The 16,759-nt window shown below is 38.7% G+C and overlaps 1 protein-coding gene across 1 annotated transcript in view; it reads right to left on the bottom strand.

The window, feature by feature from the left end:
• Nucleotides 1–16,759, bottom strand: part of PITPNC1 (phosphatidylinositol transfer protein cytoplasmic 1) — an 88,815-nt gene that overhangs the window by 47,443 nt on the left and 24,613 nt on the right. Inside the window, exon 2 of the mRNA XM_086624024.1 lies at nt 217–365. Coding sequence (XP_086480150.1) covers nt 217–365 — 149 coding nt within the window. The remainder of the gene's footprint in view (nt 1–216; nt 366–16,759) is intronic.

Below are 16,759 nucleotides of genomic sequence, written 5' to 3'. Positions count from 1 at the left end.
TCTTGGAAAAGATACTCCAGAAGAAATGACAACTAATTTCTCTAATTCAAGCCACTGGTCTATCCCACCTTCCTTCTTCCTGCAGCCACCAGGAAGAGGCACATATTCATGGCAACATGTTCTACAGGAAACAAAAAGGCTATTGCCTGGAAGAGATATTCCTTGCAAATTTTTTAACACAGCCCATGTTGAGAGCAGCAGATTTATGGCACTCACCTGTTGAGATAGACCCGTTTTTCTGTTAGCTGACCATTGCCATGGTTTGGATCTTCATAGGGTTCATTCTGCACCACTTCCACACCTTCACCTCGGTCACTCTGCTCATGGCTGTGCTTGCTTATCATGTACAGTTGCCCAATTCTGTACTGCAAAACAAAATCAAGAATAATGTATTAGCTTTACGTAACACACATCTATTCAAAAGCCAATGTCATACAATGACGCAGCGTATGTGCAAATAAAAGGCAGTTCAAGGGTGAAAAACAGGATTTTGCAGATTCTTTTAGACCTATGGAATGGGGAGTATTCCCATTCTCCCCAGGTGGGGAGACCCCACCTGGAATACTGCATTCAGCTCTGGAGTCCCCAACACAAGAAGGACATGGAGCTGCTGGAGTGGGTCCAGAGGAGGCCACAAAGAGGATCCAAGGGCTGAAGCACCTCTGCTACAGAGACAGGCTGAGAGAGTTGGGGCTGTTCAGCCTGGAGAAGAGAAGGCTCCGGGGTGATCTTACTGCAGCCTTCCAGTACCTAAAGGGGGCCTACAGGAAAGCTGGGGAGGGACTTTTTATGGGGGCTTGTAGTGATAGGACAAGGGGCAATGGCTTTAAACTGAAAGAGGGGAGATTTAGATTGGATATAAGGAAGACATTCTTCACTCTGAGGGTGGTGAGGCACTGGAACAGGTTGCCCAGAGATGTTGTAGATGCCCTATCCCTGGAAGTGTTCAAGGCCAGGCTGGACGAGGTGCTGAGCAACCTGGTGTAGTGGAGGGTGTCCCTGCCCATGGCAGGGGGGTTGGAACTAGATGATCTTTGAGGTCCCTTCCAACCCAAACCATTCTATGATTCTATGATTCTATGAGTTGTGGTCCTCTCATTATCTTATTAAGTTCAGGTTGTCACTTGTGGAAAAAATAACAAAAGCTGTGTGTATACAAATGTAAAGAATCAGGCCAGTCCTTTATTTTTAGACTGTATTTGTAGGTATACAAGTTAAGAATAAATAAACAATTAATCTACTGCTTCCACATGCTGACATGCAAGGGAATATTAACCAGCAGGTGAACTCTAAAAATTCTGTGGGACACAGGATTCTCCTGTCATACCAAAACGATGATGAATAATGAAGTCTTGCAAAAAAAATCCGGAGAACTATTGTTGATTCACAGAAACAGGAGTGCCAGCTCTCAAGAAAAAACTCAAGTAGACTCCAAGTCCTTCAAAAAAGAAGTTTGAGGCAAGTGATTTGGCAATATTATTACAATGGATTTAAGCACTCAAATGATTCTTCTTGTATAGGCTCTTGACTTAGGAAGCCAAAACCCAGGAGGGTTGACCCAACATTGCTATCACAGAAAAATAAATTGCTGTACCAGCAATTGATATTTTTCTCAGTATGCCTGTGTCTGCACCAGAGGTCTTGCCTCCAGGGAAATATAACAAAAAGTACATCCTTGAACCTTCATTAGCAAAGATTTTAGAGCAAGATTGTACTTTCCCATACGTTTTCCTGGTTTGAGATTTTATTCTCACTTAAGTCCTTTCCACATTCTTGAACATACCACCGTTCTTACAACAAACTCCCTTAGAATCTATCCAATTTTCTCCATTTGGATCCCTCTCTCCTCCAAAGCAATTTATTTAGGCATATACATGCTAATCACTTCAATCACATCAATCACTTCGCATACAAACAACAACCTGTTAGAGAATGGCTGAGCTACTACACAAGCTGCCAAGTGCTAGTTCAGCATAAGCAAACAAAAGCATAGTGACAGTCTGACCTCAGAAAACTCTACAAGATTCTTGTGGTTATTACATATTATAAACAGCAATCCTATCACAGACTTTTAAAAGCCCAAACCAAAAGCACAATTAGCTGGGGGCAAAAAAACCCCAAACCATCACAGACCTTATTAACAACTGCCAACAAGACAGCCTTACTAAACAAAACGATAAGGAACAGGATCATAGGGGGCTTGCTACAGGCAGAAGTTCTTTAAATTCCACATAACCCCATTTCATTCCCTTGCAGCAGGCAGGCCACAAGAAGGTAAGAAATTTGGAACTTGCTTCTTGCAGGATTATTCCCTTAGGGGACAGGGATTTCCCTTCTCCTAGGGCTGAATGGACACCTACTTCCTCGCCAGCCACACACTACAACAGTGAAGCAAATGATTTGCATCAAAAAAGTGCCTTTCAGCTGATAATTCCGAAGTACTAAAAATGCCTCAAGTGTATAAAAAGGTTCTTTAAGGGTAAAAGGGTGCACTGGGGGGGGGTGGTGGTGAGATACCTTGGATCTATTTTCTTTTCCTCTAATCTAATTTGGTAATTTCAGTGGGGTTTTTTTCCCATTACTGTTCTTCAAACATCTCCTTACAGTAAAGAACATAATCCACTCCTAAAACTTTTTGGAACTGGTAAAAAAGAGGGCTGGGGCGGGGCGTGTGGAAGATATGGTTGTCATAAAACTAGCAAGTATCATATGGGTCAGGTCAATTAATTGTGAAAATGTGACCCCTGTAACATTTGGGGGAAGAAAAAAAAAATCAGTAAATCTCTGCATAAGTGCTGACTATGCAACTTAAAGATGCCTGGAAATTTCAGTGTTATGCACATAATGTTTCTTCCTCTCCTTTGTCCTCTTAATTGGTGAGAAATGATGGGCTTTTTTTTTTTTTTTTCCTCTTTTGGTTAGAATGATCATTCTTTCTCTTTATATCCTATATAACTTTGGGAAACTACTCTCTTACTACACAGAAATGTTCCTAAGACATTCACTAAGACAAGAAGCAGAACAATGCTCTTTAAACAATTTGCTGCTGGCACTATCTCCTGTCTATATATTCAGCTTTCTCATCTCTAGTACCTTTTTCACACAAAACGTCCCCGTTTAAGAGATTAAGCCCTAAAATTATTTGTTTTGCTAATCCAGTTATCTACCTTAGTTGCTACTGAATCATTTTCTTCTCTGTCTCATCATATTTAAACATTTCATCCTAATCTTCAAGGCTCAAGAGCTGCAGTCCTCATGTATACCTTTTAAGTGGTTGCATGAAAAATTGTCTTCTCTTTTTCAATAACAATAAATGAATGCACTGGTATACAGACAAGGGAAAGTTTGTGGACAGAGGTAGTATATTTTATTTGATCAACTACTGCAGTTGGAAAAAGGAGAACTTTCAGGCACATGAAGCTGTTCTTCAGGTCTGAAATCACAGAAACGTACTTCAAAGCTGAATGCAAGTTGAGAAAAAATGCTTTGCCTTTAATTAGATATGTATCAATGAGACCACCTGAGAGTAAAGATGCTTACTGCCTGTGGAGTGATAAGGATAAGAAAAGAGAGGTGATAAGGTGGTTATCTTCTAATGGAAAGAAAGAGATCAGTAATTTATAGCCTGTAGAACATGAAAAGGTTAGGTGAGGAGAGGAAAGAAGACTTACAATTTGCCAAAAAGCCAATATTTCTATTGAGGTCTCTATTGAGATTTTTGTTATCCTATGAAGTTACGACTTTTAGTTGCCATGGACATCTTTGGAAAGCGTTTCATGATTGCACATATCACTGCATGCTTTGATTTCCTACTTCCATGTAGTCCTTTGCAATTTTGCTCTCAGTTTTAATGGTCAAATACAGACCTCTCCGTTTCTGCTGGAAATATTAGCTCAGAAACATCAAGATGAATGTACAGTCACACTGACAACTAACAATGGGCTTGTACTAGAGCATTCATTTGTTCCAGCATCGTGAATCAGAGATATCCACCTATAACACCACTGCATTCTGCTAACAGAGATTGTTGTTCTTTCATGGACCCACACTACCATAAAATGCTGGCCAAATATCAAATCACAAAGACCGTAAATCAATCTGAGTGCACGTCTAAGAGTGGTTTAGCTGCTCTCTTCAGATGATGATCAGTGTTGTCAAGTAGAAATTTTTTTACAGATGTTGCACAGTCAGTGCTTAAAGAAAGGTTCTGCTCCTCTGATGAGACTCAAAATCCCACACACTCTGGGTATACCCAAGCTTTCACAGAAGGTATCCAAGGCAGCTCAGCGTGGCACTTCTCACTTGGGAGATGCTGAAGAAAACAGAAAGCACCACAAATGGTCCTGGATGGCTCTTCTGTAGGCATCCTCCTGCTACTCACCTCTCCCCAGGCAACGACTTTCCATACCTACAGATCTGACACCAGTCAACCACCTTTCCTAACTACTGAAATGACTGTGTAGTCCTGCTAGAAAGCAGCTTCTGCAAAAAAACACATACTTTTACACATACTTTAAAGTAGCTAACTTAGCTCATTGGTGTGCTATTCATTTGTTTTTATATGGTTTATAAAATTTTAATATCATTCTAGAGCAGGATGAAAAAAGAGTTAACTTCCAAAACTATAGTACTGTACTAAACCAGAGAGTACACAACTATTATTTCAGATAAAATAACTTTTGAAAAGTGTATGTTTATATTTACATGAATAAAATCGAAAGCAAAGATGTGTCTTTTAGAAGTTGCTGAAATTTTAATGCCTGAAAAAAACCTCACAGCTTTTTCTAAGTTCCTATTGATATTGTGGAGAAATATCACTTAAGAAACACTTTACAGCAGACAATGAGTACACAATACTCATTATCCCTGCAAAGGTACAAGGGTAAACTGATGTGTCCCTGTTACTTATGTTGCTCTATCACAGTCTGAATTTCCATGTTCTTAGCTGTAAGATATTCCAAGACCATATACAGTTTCAAGGAAGTCAGTAAAATTTCATGCAGTGGCACCTGATCTGAACTTGGTTCTGGAGCCTTTGTTTGACTTGACTCCTAATGAGTTCGGCATTGTCTCGGCGGTGCCTTCTCTCTTCCTTCAACAGGCAGATGGTGTTTGCCTGTTGGAGTTTAGTCATACATGAAACAAGGTTTATGTTAGCAACAGCATAATGATGGTCAAGCTGATCTTGTTTAAAATTGTAAGCGAGACCAGAATATTTTTTTTTGTCTTCTTGAGACAGGAAGGGGAAAAAAAAAAAAAGGGAGTCTACCCTACACACCTTTCATTTGCAGAACTCCCATTGTCTTCAGCAGAAGCTGCACAAGAAATCCTTGTACAAACACGTCTGAATTTTTTTCAGCCTGACTGACTATTGCTCAGTTTCTGATCTAATATTAGTCTTAGAGAATAACCTTCCAAACTTCACATGGAATGCAAAAAGTAACATTCTCTCAAAGGACAAATTATGCCAAATCTATCCATAATCTGAAATTTTTATATCAGTCCTTAAGGTTCTTATCTGAATCTCGAAGAAAATGTAACAGATTTATCATTGGTTTCATCTTATATAGCAATTCTCATATTCAAAAGAATTGTTGAACCCTTTCATCTACATTTACTTTTCTATAACTAGACTAAGCCATCAGGGACGATGCTGCCATTTCAATTCACGTAATCTATTGTTCTAAGTCAGTAGTGAGATCCCTCCCTGCAGTTAGAAGCCAGAGTCCAGAAGATGCTGAATGTCTTTTGTACCTATTAAAGGTAATGGTTGCTCCAGACACTGCATTTTGACAACACAAAGTATTTCCCACACAGTGACTCATGCTTAGACATGCCAGGTCGCTTCTAGTCCTGTCCTCATCAAACTGCAAAGGTAAAACAGAAAAATAAAGAAGAAACCAAGCAACAACTAAACTGAAGTAGATCTGTTTTTACGCACAAATGTGCTCCTTTGCAGAGGCAGCTATAAAGGACACAATCCTGTGTCCATTGATGGAACAGTTGTCTTGTGATTGACCTCAATTCAGTAAAGATTTACTTAGTAAAGATTTACTTCTAGCAAGAAAAGATAATGAATTGACTTCATCATCAGTTGTATCTGTCTAGTTACACTGAATCCAAGGACATTGATTATGGCAAAACAGTAGCAATTTGATTAAGGAGTTCTGATTTATAGAATGCTGCCTCATTAATAGAAAACAATCTTAAAACTGACTGATATGTTTCTGATTTATTGTCAAGTCATAATCTTTGGAAGAGTGTTTCTGTGCTCCTTGGTGAATGTGTTTCAAGACTTCATTTCAGGCCATTTTTTTACTAAAAAGATTAATAGAAATATTATTCAGCACATGTATAATATTTTCCATGTTTAGAATTATTTAAAACAAGTTCTGATTATTCCTCAGAGTACCACCATGAGACAGGCATGGTGATCCGCGGCTAAGTTACTTGTCCAAACATGCATAGCCCATCACTCCAAGCAATCTCTTTACAGCAATTTTACAGAGATATTTTACATCTGGAATAACTTGTTTGAAAACGTACTTGCTTGAGTAACTGCCTTTGTTCAGGAGGATACGCTGAGGTTTCCTATTGTGTGCTGTTTTGACGTTAGAAAGCATTGTTTTCAGGTCCCGATCAAGACCTAAGCCCTATGCAGCCATAAATATGAAAAGCTACAGTTAAATATTGAAGACAGGCAAAGAAAGTATTATCCTTGGTTTATATTTGATTAATTGAAACAGAAATTAAATTAATACCTGAACCTTAAGAAAGATGTCTGTGATAGAACAGGGAATTTAACTTCAATCTAGTGATTTCCAGCTCAGTTCTTTTACCACAAGACACACCTGTAATTTTTTTAAAATTCTAAACAGTAATTAATTAAACAGAAGTGGTTTCTCTTATCTCACTCACTGACTATAAATCCCTCATGTTATTGTTGTTACTAGACACCATTCTGTCTGCCTTCTGAAGTGGGTGAAGTCTAACGCAACCTCATGCTCACCTGGAGGTCAGAGCAGAGCCCTCACACGTGGACAATTAGAACACAGGCTGGTAGAGCACCAAGATTGTGCCTTCTCATCTCCATGCTTGTGTAGATGATGATTCACAGCTAGGAAGAATCATTTAATAAAATCTTTTCACGACACAAGCTCCAGGTTCTGACAAGGTGATTTGTTTTCCTTTTTATGAACATTCCTGGATTGGTTTTAACTAGCATAGAATAACGTGCAATGTGCTGGTGTTTGGTGTTTCATGTACTGGTGGGTTTGCATTGGCTCCTGCTTGGCTTGCTTCTTTAATCAGGCTTTTATTTGTTTTGGTTTTGTTTCAGTTGGACTTCTGGCTCTCTCTCTTGCCTGATAGCACACGTTAACCACCACCTCACGGTTTGACTGCAGGACATTGCTATGGAGGGAAATTAGTCAGGCTTGCAATCATTCCAGAGTTAGAAAATTTTCTGCCACTGAAATAATCATTCTCTTCGAGTAGATAGCTATGTGCAGGAAGAAAACAAACTCACTGAAAATTTGAACTTGGAAGTCTCTCTTACGTAGCCTAACTTAGCAGTGTGAAGGTAGCAGTTTATATTTCTAAAACAGTGATTTTCCTGGTAAAATAACTACATTGTGGGCTAGGGTCACGTCAAAAGAGTACTGCTGGTTCTGACTGCTGGGAAAATCTGCAAGAAGAGCATGAGTAGCAAACAGAGAATGCAGAAAGAGTGTGTTCTTGTAGCCCAGTGTAGCGCCTGGCAGAGACACTCAGACCACCACTGAACTGGTATTAAATCCCCTCAGCCTGGCTAAACAGCAGTGTGGAGTCTACACTAACACATTATTTGACTTCTAGTTTCTAAGCCAAGAAGTTCAGAGTGAACCAGGCACCTCCGCACTGCGTTCTCTTTGCCATGTAGGAGTAATCCTGAGTGCAAAGAAGTTTTTACGAACTGCTATTTTAAAAAGGCTGTCCCTGAGGCACAGACACCACAAAGTAGCTCCAGAAGCACAGGTAGCTTTCTAAATTACTGTCTTCAAAAGAATATCTTTTTTTATCTATACAAAAGATCAAGCAACCTTCTGAAACAACAAGGATTGGCTGGTTACGAGAAAGAACACCACCAAAAATCCACATGGCTGAGCTTATCCAATTACAGATTATTAGCGAGGTGCCACAGCTAAGTGAGTGCCATGTTTCCAAGTGCCATTTTATCTTCGTGTTGAAACATGTTAGAGGTACAGTTTATCTTGAAAATCAGCTGTAGGAAGCATCCAAACTGAACAAGGCAACAGAGGAAAACCCAGGAATGAGAAAAATGTGCATGGAAGAAAGAGAAGCCGTATGAGAAGTCCAGACAGTTATTCAGTAGGGAGAACTCTTCTCAGTGGGAGAAATACTAGATGCAAGAGAATTAATGTTAAATATTTTAAAGGTTTATTTTGTCTATAGATGATTTTATGTGATTAATCCCATTACGGCTCAGGAGAGTAACCTGTGTAAAACTTCCTACACCAATTGAACAGTAAAGATCAAATTTCTGGCAAAATGCTGGCCCTATTACAGGATGTCCATTGCTTCATCGCAGTAAAAATGAGGGAACCGGTCTTGCCTGTGTCGTAATCTGGCTGCCTGGTAGTCCTTACAGTAAATTAAAATTAAGACAGGAAAACACAGATTGAGCTGTCGGGAAGGCAGCAGTACTTTCTGAACTAGCATACAATGAGCAGTTTAAAGTAATTTCATTTTAAAAACCAGCCAGATGAACAAGGACTATAGAAAGCTTCAGCAGGAAGGCTATAATAGCAACCATAAACATCTAAATCCTAAAATTTGAACGTAAATATGACGTGATTTGAGGCCCTAGAAAACCGTACAAGTCATTTAGTGGTATAAATGTCACCCTGGCAATATATAAAGAATCTGACTAGTTGAAGTTTAGAGTTGAACTTGAGAATTTTCTTCCAATTAATTCCCGCATCCATCTGTGATTCACAATGCACTACACATCTGCTGACTTGCATCAGCAGTTGTCTTTAGCAGTGCCCGAATTCACTGGCATGTGCCTCGGTAGCCTCACAAATGAACAGTTGCAGCAGGAACAGTTGACTTCTGCACGCTGTGAAGTGCAATTCTTAACCACTCTCATGTTCGCTTTGTCTTTCCATGGAGAAATTATATCCTTAAGATACTTTACCTGTTTAAATTCCTATGAATGTCAGTTCAGCAACAACATATTGGATGTTCAGAAAGACAGCATTCTCCTCTAGTATTTTCAGATAAAGAAGCATGGCCTGCTCTAGATTTGCAGTGTCCTGGCACATCATGGCTTACGACCTAAATGAGCGACACTGAAGTCAACAGGAGCAGGTCCAGTACTGTGGTTAATAGGTATACAATGAAAATTGAAATAAATGAAAATTAAGTTGCAAATTTTCAGCTTTCATGCAAATGTTTTGTCAAATATAGCTCATGTCCTGTTCCAACGGTAGTAATTTTGTTTCTACACCAGCTGTGCTATTGAAAAAAGCCAGCTGATTATCCTGAGTGTACAAGCTCATACAACTTTTAAGAATCAGTTTTTATTAACAATATTTTACAGTGAGTCATCTGGTTAAATTTTTCAACCGTTTACACGATGTGCTTTTTATATAAATACCGATAATATGCTATTATTTAGATTTATGAAGACGCATACATTTCCGACAAAGGACACATACACATTTTCAGGAGGCTGTCTAAACTGCTCTCTGCTCACAAAACCAGAAAGAACAGCTAAAAGGGACTTAGTATGTTGCTTAACCACTTAAAACCAGTCTGTCAGTAACGCACACTGAAACACTCTTCACATCTATGAGTACCTGCCGTTGATTAAGCCACAAATATGTCATGCCTTAAGTGCAGCTTATTGTTTTTCAGACAGAATTCACTTTGCCTTCCAGTGCAAAACTGGCTTGATAACTATCAAACACTACTGCTGGCTTTTTTAAGTCAATACAAAAGCATATTTCATTCGTTAACCACAATTCATTAATAAGATTGCAGTTAAACTGAAGGCTGATGCTGAAGGAGCTGTTTTGTAAATCTCTTAAAATTTTAACTTAGAATGCAGTAAAATGAAGTAAAACTTCAACATAATTTTTGTAGAGGTTACTAAAGTTTTTTAGCAACCCAAACTCTTTTCTTGATATTCCAGGAAAACACTATTTCCATTTCAGATATTCCAAGAAAAGTCAGAATGGAAAAGCATAGGCTTCCTTCTTGGTCACTGTCACTGATCTCTTCTCGGCATGTGCACACGCAGGGTGACACACGAATTTATTTTGCTCGCAGTTAGAAGGAACATTCTCTATGGATTAGTGATTGTGATTGAGAAGCTTGCTTGATTAAACCAGACAGCCAAAACTCTTCTGTGTTTTTCTGTTAAAATAAACAAGATCAGGCCGGGTAGGGGGGTGAAGGGGGAGAAGAAACTCAACTTATGGGCCATGCACATTTAACACGTTTGTTGGCTAGAGGAAGGAAGTGCTGCGACCGCCAGGCAATGCAACGCATCAAAGGGCTTCAGCCACAAAGCTGAGTTTGAACATAAAAGATGAGCAAGATTTTTTTTTTAAAAAAATATTATTTTAATTCAGCTCAGTTTAAGGTGGGAGTATTTGGACTTGCACACATCCTTCGACCCTTTCGAAATGCAACAGAGAGCAGAAATGGACTTGGGAGTTAGGTTTATCTTTAACTATAAATGGATCAAACACGTGCACATCTGTTCATACTTTTAGAAATTATTTTTCTCTTTTTCATGGCTAATGGTATTTGCTTAATGTTTAAGTAGAACTTATTTCCCCTCAGGCTACTTTGCTCTAATTACTCTTCTTCAGTATTTTTGTGACTTATAAAAATCTCTCTCATACCAAAACCATCAACTTTCAAGCACAGAGAATTTGATGCTTTCAGAAAAAAATTTTGCCTGTAAACTTTGAGTTCAGAAGCACCAGAGAGACTACAAAAGTCTCCAGAAACTTTGTCAGAATCATGGAGGGGAATAATTTTGCAATTACATGTTTTGGCAAGCAAGTTCCTTATGAAGCATTTTGGGCAATAGAATTCTGCTTATATATATGAAAAAAGGAGAACTTTCTTAGCATACACAACATAAAATGAAAATGAAAGTATAAAATGAAAAAAATAAAGCATCAGAATTTAGTACTTACTATTTACAAGCTGAACAAGACAAATCCAACCTTCCTTCTGGTATCTTACTCATAAGAAAATGAAATTTTGTTTGCTACTTCCAATGAAACAAAAACATATTCACGGTCCAGAGTATTTCATTTGATTATCACAAAATACTTCATTTTACATTCTGATCTTCTAAAATAAAACTGACTTCAATTTGATTTTTAAAACGCAGTCATTTTATGCCTGCATTCTCAAGATAAAAATAATAATAGACACAATTCTGTGTCTGCAAATAGTTGAGGTCACTCCTGCATTTCTGTGTCTAACCTAGAGATTAGGATGATGAAGATATTAAGGTTCTCTAAAGTCATCTGATGAAAGGAAGTACATAAAAGCAAGACTTGAATTATATAAGAGGAAATGAAGACATACTCTCCTCCTCATTCCCAGATTTATAAGAGACACCAAAATCTCAAAACTAATACCAAAAGAAGATGCAAATTTTCCATTTTAGTTCATTAGAACAAACATTTGCAAACTAAGTACCTACTCTACAAATCTGCAAGTGACAACAAACTCCCATGTTGAAATAAGTCACTGCCGGAGCGACTCCCTACTTTCACACTGATGCCTTTTTTGCAGGCACGAAGTCTCTAATAAATGTAAGAAGTACATTCGGGGGAGAAATCTGTTTGCTTGTTATTGACTTACAGAAAAATCAAAACTGCAGCCAGATAAACTCTCAGGCAAGTAAAGTGAAGTTTGCTGCAGAAAGCAAGGCAACTGCGGCATCTGCGGAGTGCACATGCCGGAGAACCGAGGATGCTCGGGACAATACGTGCCTGCATCTAACATCTTTGTCCAGACTCATGACAGAATACAGAAACTTTCATTTGAAACTTTTCCACCTTGAAGGTGCAAGTACTTTTACAACATACAGATGAGAAGAATTGCTGCTTTCCAGCACAACAGAGCACGGAAGCTCTTACGTAAGCAGAAGTAACATTTCCAGGAAGGATCACATTCCTGACTGACTGACAGACTCCCAAGCTTCCAGATCAGACATTCTTTCAATACCACATGTAGAATAAAGGGAGGGTGAAGACAACGAATTACTGCCAAGGGACTCTATAGGCTTAATTAAATTTTATCCTAATCCAGAAATGCGAAGCTATACAGTCCCCAGATGTTTTTGACAGATGGTGGCAGAGCATTAAACATTTCACCAGTGCTTATCTGTTTTTACCGACCAGTGTCAGATCCCAAACAAATCCTGTAAGGAAAGTCTAGAACATTACAAACACAACCAGCATCTCTTCCAGAACAGAACTTGGAAACAGCACAAACGGAGCTACAGAAAATACAACAAAATGGCAGATTTTAACCAATACAGAAGAATTACACAGGTTCATCCTATTTACAAATATTAGAGAAATAAAACCTTTTAAAACACGTTGTATCTTTCTAGTGGATGAATTTTAAAAATCCTGCTATCAAAATCTCAAATGTAATATTCTTTCTCAAACGCAATATTCTTTCACATGCCCTTTTAATTATCGTATCTGCAAAATGCCAGTGAAAATTTTAAAGCTGGTATCAAAATAATGCATACTGTCTGCCACAATATATTAGAAATAATACAACATAATTATTCTGATGAATCCAGCAAATCGAAGGACTGTAAACCAACTTACAACAATTTTATTAAAAATGTGAACATTTATAAGGGTCCAAAGATAATCCCTCAAAACTTCATATGGTCAAAGCAATTGCCTTTCTTAAGGGAAGCTACCCATACTAGCAGAGTTAAAGTGATAATGCTTGGGTTGAAGGGGATATAATTTCTTGAGTTCATGCAGCAAACAAATCTCTCTATATTCTGCAGAGATACCCACAGCTTTGTTTTACAGGAGCTGCAAGATGGAGCTGGCAATTTATCAGTGAAGACATGCAGCGTGTAAGAGAATCCAATGCTACAAACAGAGCCTTGACAATGCACCAGCGAACTAAAAAACTCTTCTAGGACAGATATTCCTGTCCTGCCTCTGGTGGATACCAGCAATAGCAGTAATGATCACCAGGGACAGCAGAAGAATGAGGAACTCCTGGTTCTGTGCTGGGCTGTGCACTCTTCTGAAGCAGTTTGTATATCACCAGGAACAGATAAAACAATTTCTCAATACTTGTAAGTGGAAACACCTTTCTTTCATCCACAGAGAATTTTCTTTGGTGTTCAAACTTTCTGCTACAGGGAAGCTTCCAAAAGGCCACTCTTTGGAACAGATCCTGTTGAGTTCAATGGAAAGACTCTCCTGTTGACTCCAGAGAGCTTTGTACGTAAGTGAACAACAGCTTTTCTGCACTTTCTACTCCAAGTTTAACCACTTCCTCATTAGCTAGAGCCAGCTGCGTCATTTGGAACGTATCCTTTGGGTATAAGGGTTCATGGTGTGCGGTAGCACCAGGGAATAAAGCTGAAAACCATAACAACAAAATGTATAAATAGATAAGATCTCTTTATAGAGAACCTGGTTTTCTTCCTCCCACCCTTCAGACCATAGCACAGTGCTCTGCACAGTGCTCTGCGGTTGTCACGCGATTACTGTTTATGCAAGTGCTCTGGGCTGTAATCTGCCATCAAAGACACATGTTTCAAACGGAAAACATACAGCTCAAAGACTTTACATGCACAGCCATGACAAAAAACCTGGTTTTGTACAGAAGTCAGACATTAATCTGGAGCATTCTGCTGTAGACCTCAATAATTGAAAAAACAAACAAAACCACACATACACACAAAAGCTAAACAAAAAACCCTCACCATAGTCTAAAAATATAGTTTAAAAGTTATCATTGCTTCCTTTCCTGCTGCCCCATGGCCACCTCCTACCCAAACAACAAACGCTCAACAAGTCATTGGTTCAAACTGATGGAGAGGAAGTGGTTGCTGTAGCAATAGCAACCCAACGAAAGCTCTTTAATACATTTTTTTATTTTTTATAGCATGCAGAAAGAGCAGACAGCAAGAACATAAACTTGTTGCACGCCAACAAAGCTTGACCTTCCTATAGTTTGTCATCTGCGTTTGATAAACTTATTACTTTTCATAAAAACAGAGAATTTGGAAAAGTTTATAAATTTCTTTGACACATGCTATGTGGCTGTAAATTATTCCTCAAGAAACACAGAAAGGTATAATTAAAGAAAAGGATGGAAGAAAAGATAAAAACATGAATGAATCTCATTAAAAATGTCCATGTCTAAACTGGTCTCACAGGTCACTCAGTACTCAAATTTTAGTCTAACATACTTTTAGATGCACGCAGTTCAGTCAAACATTCATATCGGTACATACCAGAGTTACTTTTAAGTTCAAACATTTCCTTTATACTGTCTTAGATGATTGCTACTATTTCTACAGCAACGTGACAATCAAACATTTTCATGAAAGAATTTTTTGTTCTGAAACCTTTATGAACTACCAGTTTTGTTAACCAGACAATGCTGAGCTTTAACGTGAATACTCAGTGCTTTATTCTCCAGCTCAAAGGCTGGGCAAATGCATGCTGAAGAATTTCCTAACAAACCTAAGTGCTCTCACGCACTGAAAACTTTTGGGGTGGGAAGGGAGGGAGGGGATGTCACACTACCTACTAGGTGTTCCCAAAACAAGGAAAACTCTGGAATGTGGTATTTTAAGCAGGGCCTGGGGCTCATCTAGGAATATTTTAGCTAGGTAGTTGAGAGAATAGATTGAATGAGAGCTCATGGCAAAATGTTCCCACAGGATCCACACTGTCACTTTCCAGCCACTCATTAATCTTTTTAATATCCCATTCTTCCTTCTCTGGAATTCACTGCATATAAGGAATGTTAATGGTTAATTGTGCAACTTTGAAACCCAAATCTCTATTTCTCTTTTTTGTTGTTGTTGCTTTGCCTCGTGCTTGGTGTGGACAGCACAATTCTCCTGAGAAGCAGCTAACCATATGGGCAGGCAGTGCACTCGGAATTCTTCGCTGCGATGGCTGAACTGCTATCCAGCACCTCAGGCAGACAAACCAAAGACACAGTGTCACAGCAGGGTTCGCCTGTTCTTCAGCTGCATCCTCCTTGGTCATCAGGATCTGATAGACCTGCTTCCCAGTCTTGGATTATCAACACACTAGTCCCTGCTACTGCAGACAACAGGGCTCAACAGAACTTCTTGAATCTTGTCTTCTATGCAGGCTGCATACAATTAGTTAACAAATTAATGCATAAAATTCTAGTCTTTGATTGAAAAGACGGTAATGAGAAATTTACTGTCTTAACTGGTCACAACTGTCACTGAGAGCCAGCTATCAGTTTGGCTCTGTGGGAAGCCTGCCGTGTTACTTCTGTCGGAGCCAAATGGTCGTCTTGCTGTGAGCACAAATGGTGACAAGTAGGGCAATATGTGGGAAGAAATCTGGCTTTTTCAGTGGGATGCATGCATGAGTACAAGCAGTTATAGGCTTACATACCGAAGTGCATACTCTAGTTGACTATACTAAACCTGTCGTGTGCCCATTCTCTTATCATGACCATGAATAGCTGGATAGCTACCCGATCTAATCTGGATGTCCAAACAATTCACATCAAATAAACAGCTAAGATACATAAATGAAGTTACTTTATAAAGAAAACGTACCCCAGGTATTACAATGAAATAGAACAGATAGTGCAGTGCTATTGAAAATAAAATTTAGTGCCAAAAGGGAAAAAAAAAAATCAGAACAAATTTTTTGATTGCAACTTATTCCTTTAAATTGCACAATCAGTAAATACTATTTAAAAACATTTAAGGTGTTTAAAGTGAAGCCTGAACACAGAATAGAAAAAATAATTCTGTTTGAGTCAAAACCAGGACAGTATTGCAAAGTAAAGTTCATTTAGGGAAAGGAAAGATGCAAGAACTGCATTCAAGGCTGCTGGATGACAATATAGTGTTTTCGTGTAATTTCCCCATGGCACTTAGTGATATTATAACTACAGAGTCTGAGAAGCATGACTGATTATTGCTTTATTTTCTTATTCTCTCGATTATTCTAATATACAAACACATAACGACCATCAACATAGAATACAAAAGCTTGGATCTGACAACCAAATAAGCCTTCCAAAAGGGCAAATAGTGTGATTAAGTCAATTTCATTTAGCGAAGGGTCAGAGCTCTTCTTTCACAACTCAGAGGATTCCCATTGCCTGGTTCTTTCTGAGTTACTGAGAACACATAGAAGATTTGTATTATAGCACCTGAATTATAATGTGCGGAAGAGAGCAAATGAAGTCAGAGTTTCAGCCTTGGATTCGTCTTTGCTAGTTTTTCCTATATCACCCAGCTATACTGCCTTAATGAACACCAGAGAATTCCACATACAGCGAACGTGTGTCACAGCTCCCTCCCATCGGTACAAATATAGCAGATCCAGCTCTCCTGTCAGTCTCCCACCTTCCTTGACTTCTTTTTTATGCACAAAATACGGTAGAGTGAAACAGGATGACTACACAGAATTAGAGATCTGATGGCCCCTCGGTGGCCTCCTAAACAAAA

The sequence above is a fragment of the Tauraco erythrolophus genome, chromosome 20 (genome assembly GCF_009769465.1).
Source record: "Tauraco erythrolophus isolate bTauEry1 chromosome 20, bTauEry1.pri, whole genome shotgun sequence".
Lineage (NCBI taxonomy): Eukaryota > Metazoa > Chordata > Aves > Musophagiformes > Musophagidae > Tauraco > Tauraco erythrolophus.
The sequence above is the reverse complement of the archived record's forward strand: the minus strand, read 5'-3'. Positions and strand labels throughout refer to the sequence as shown.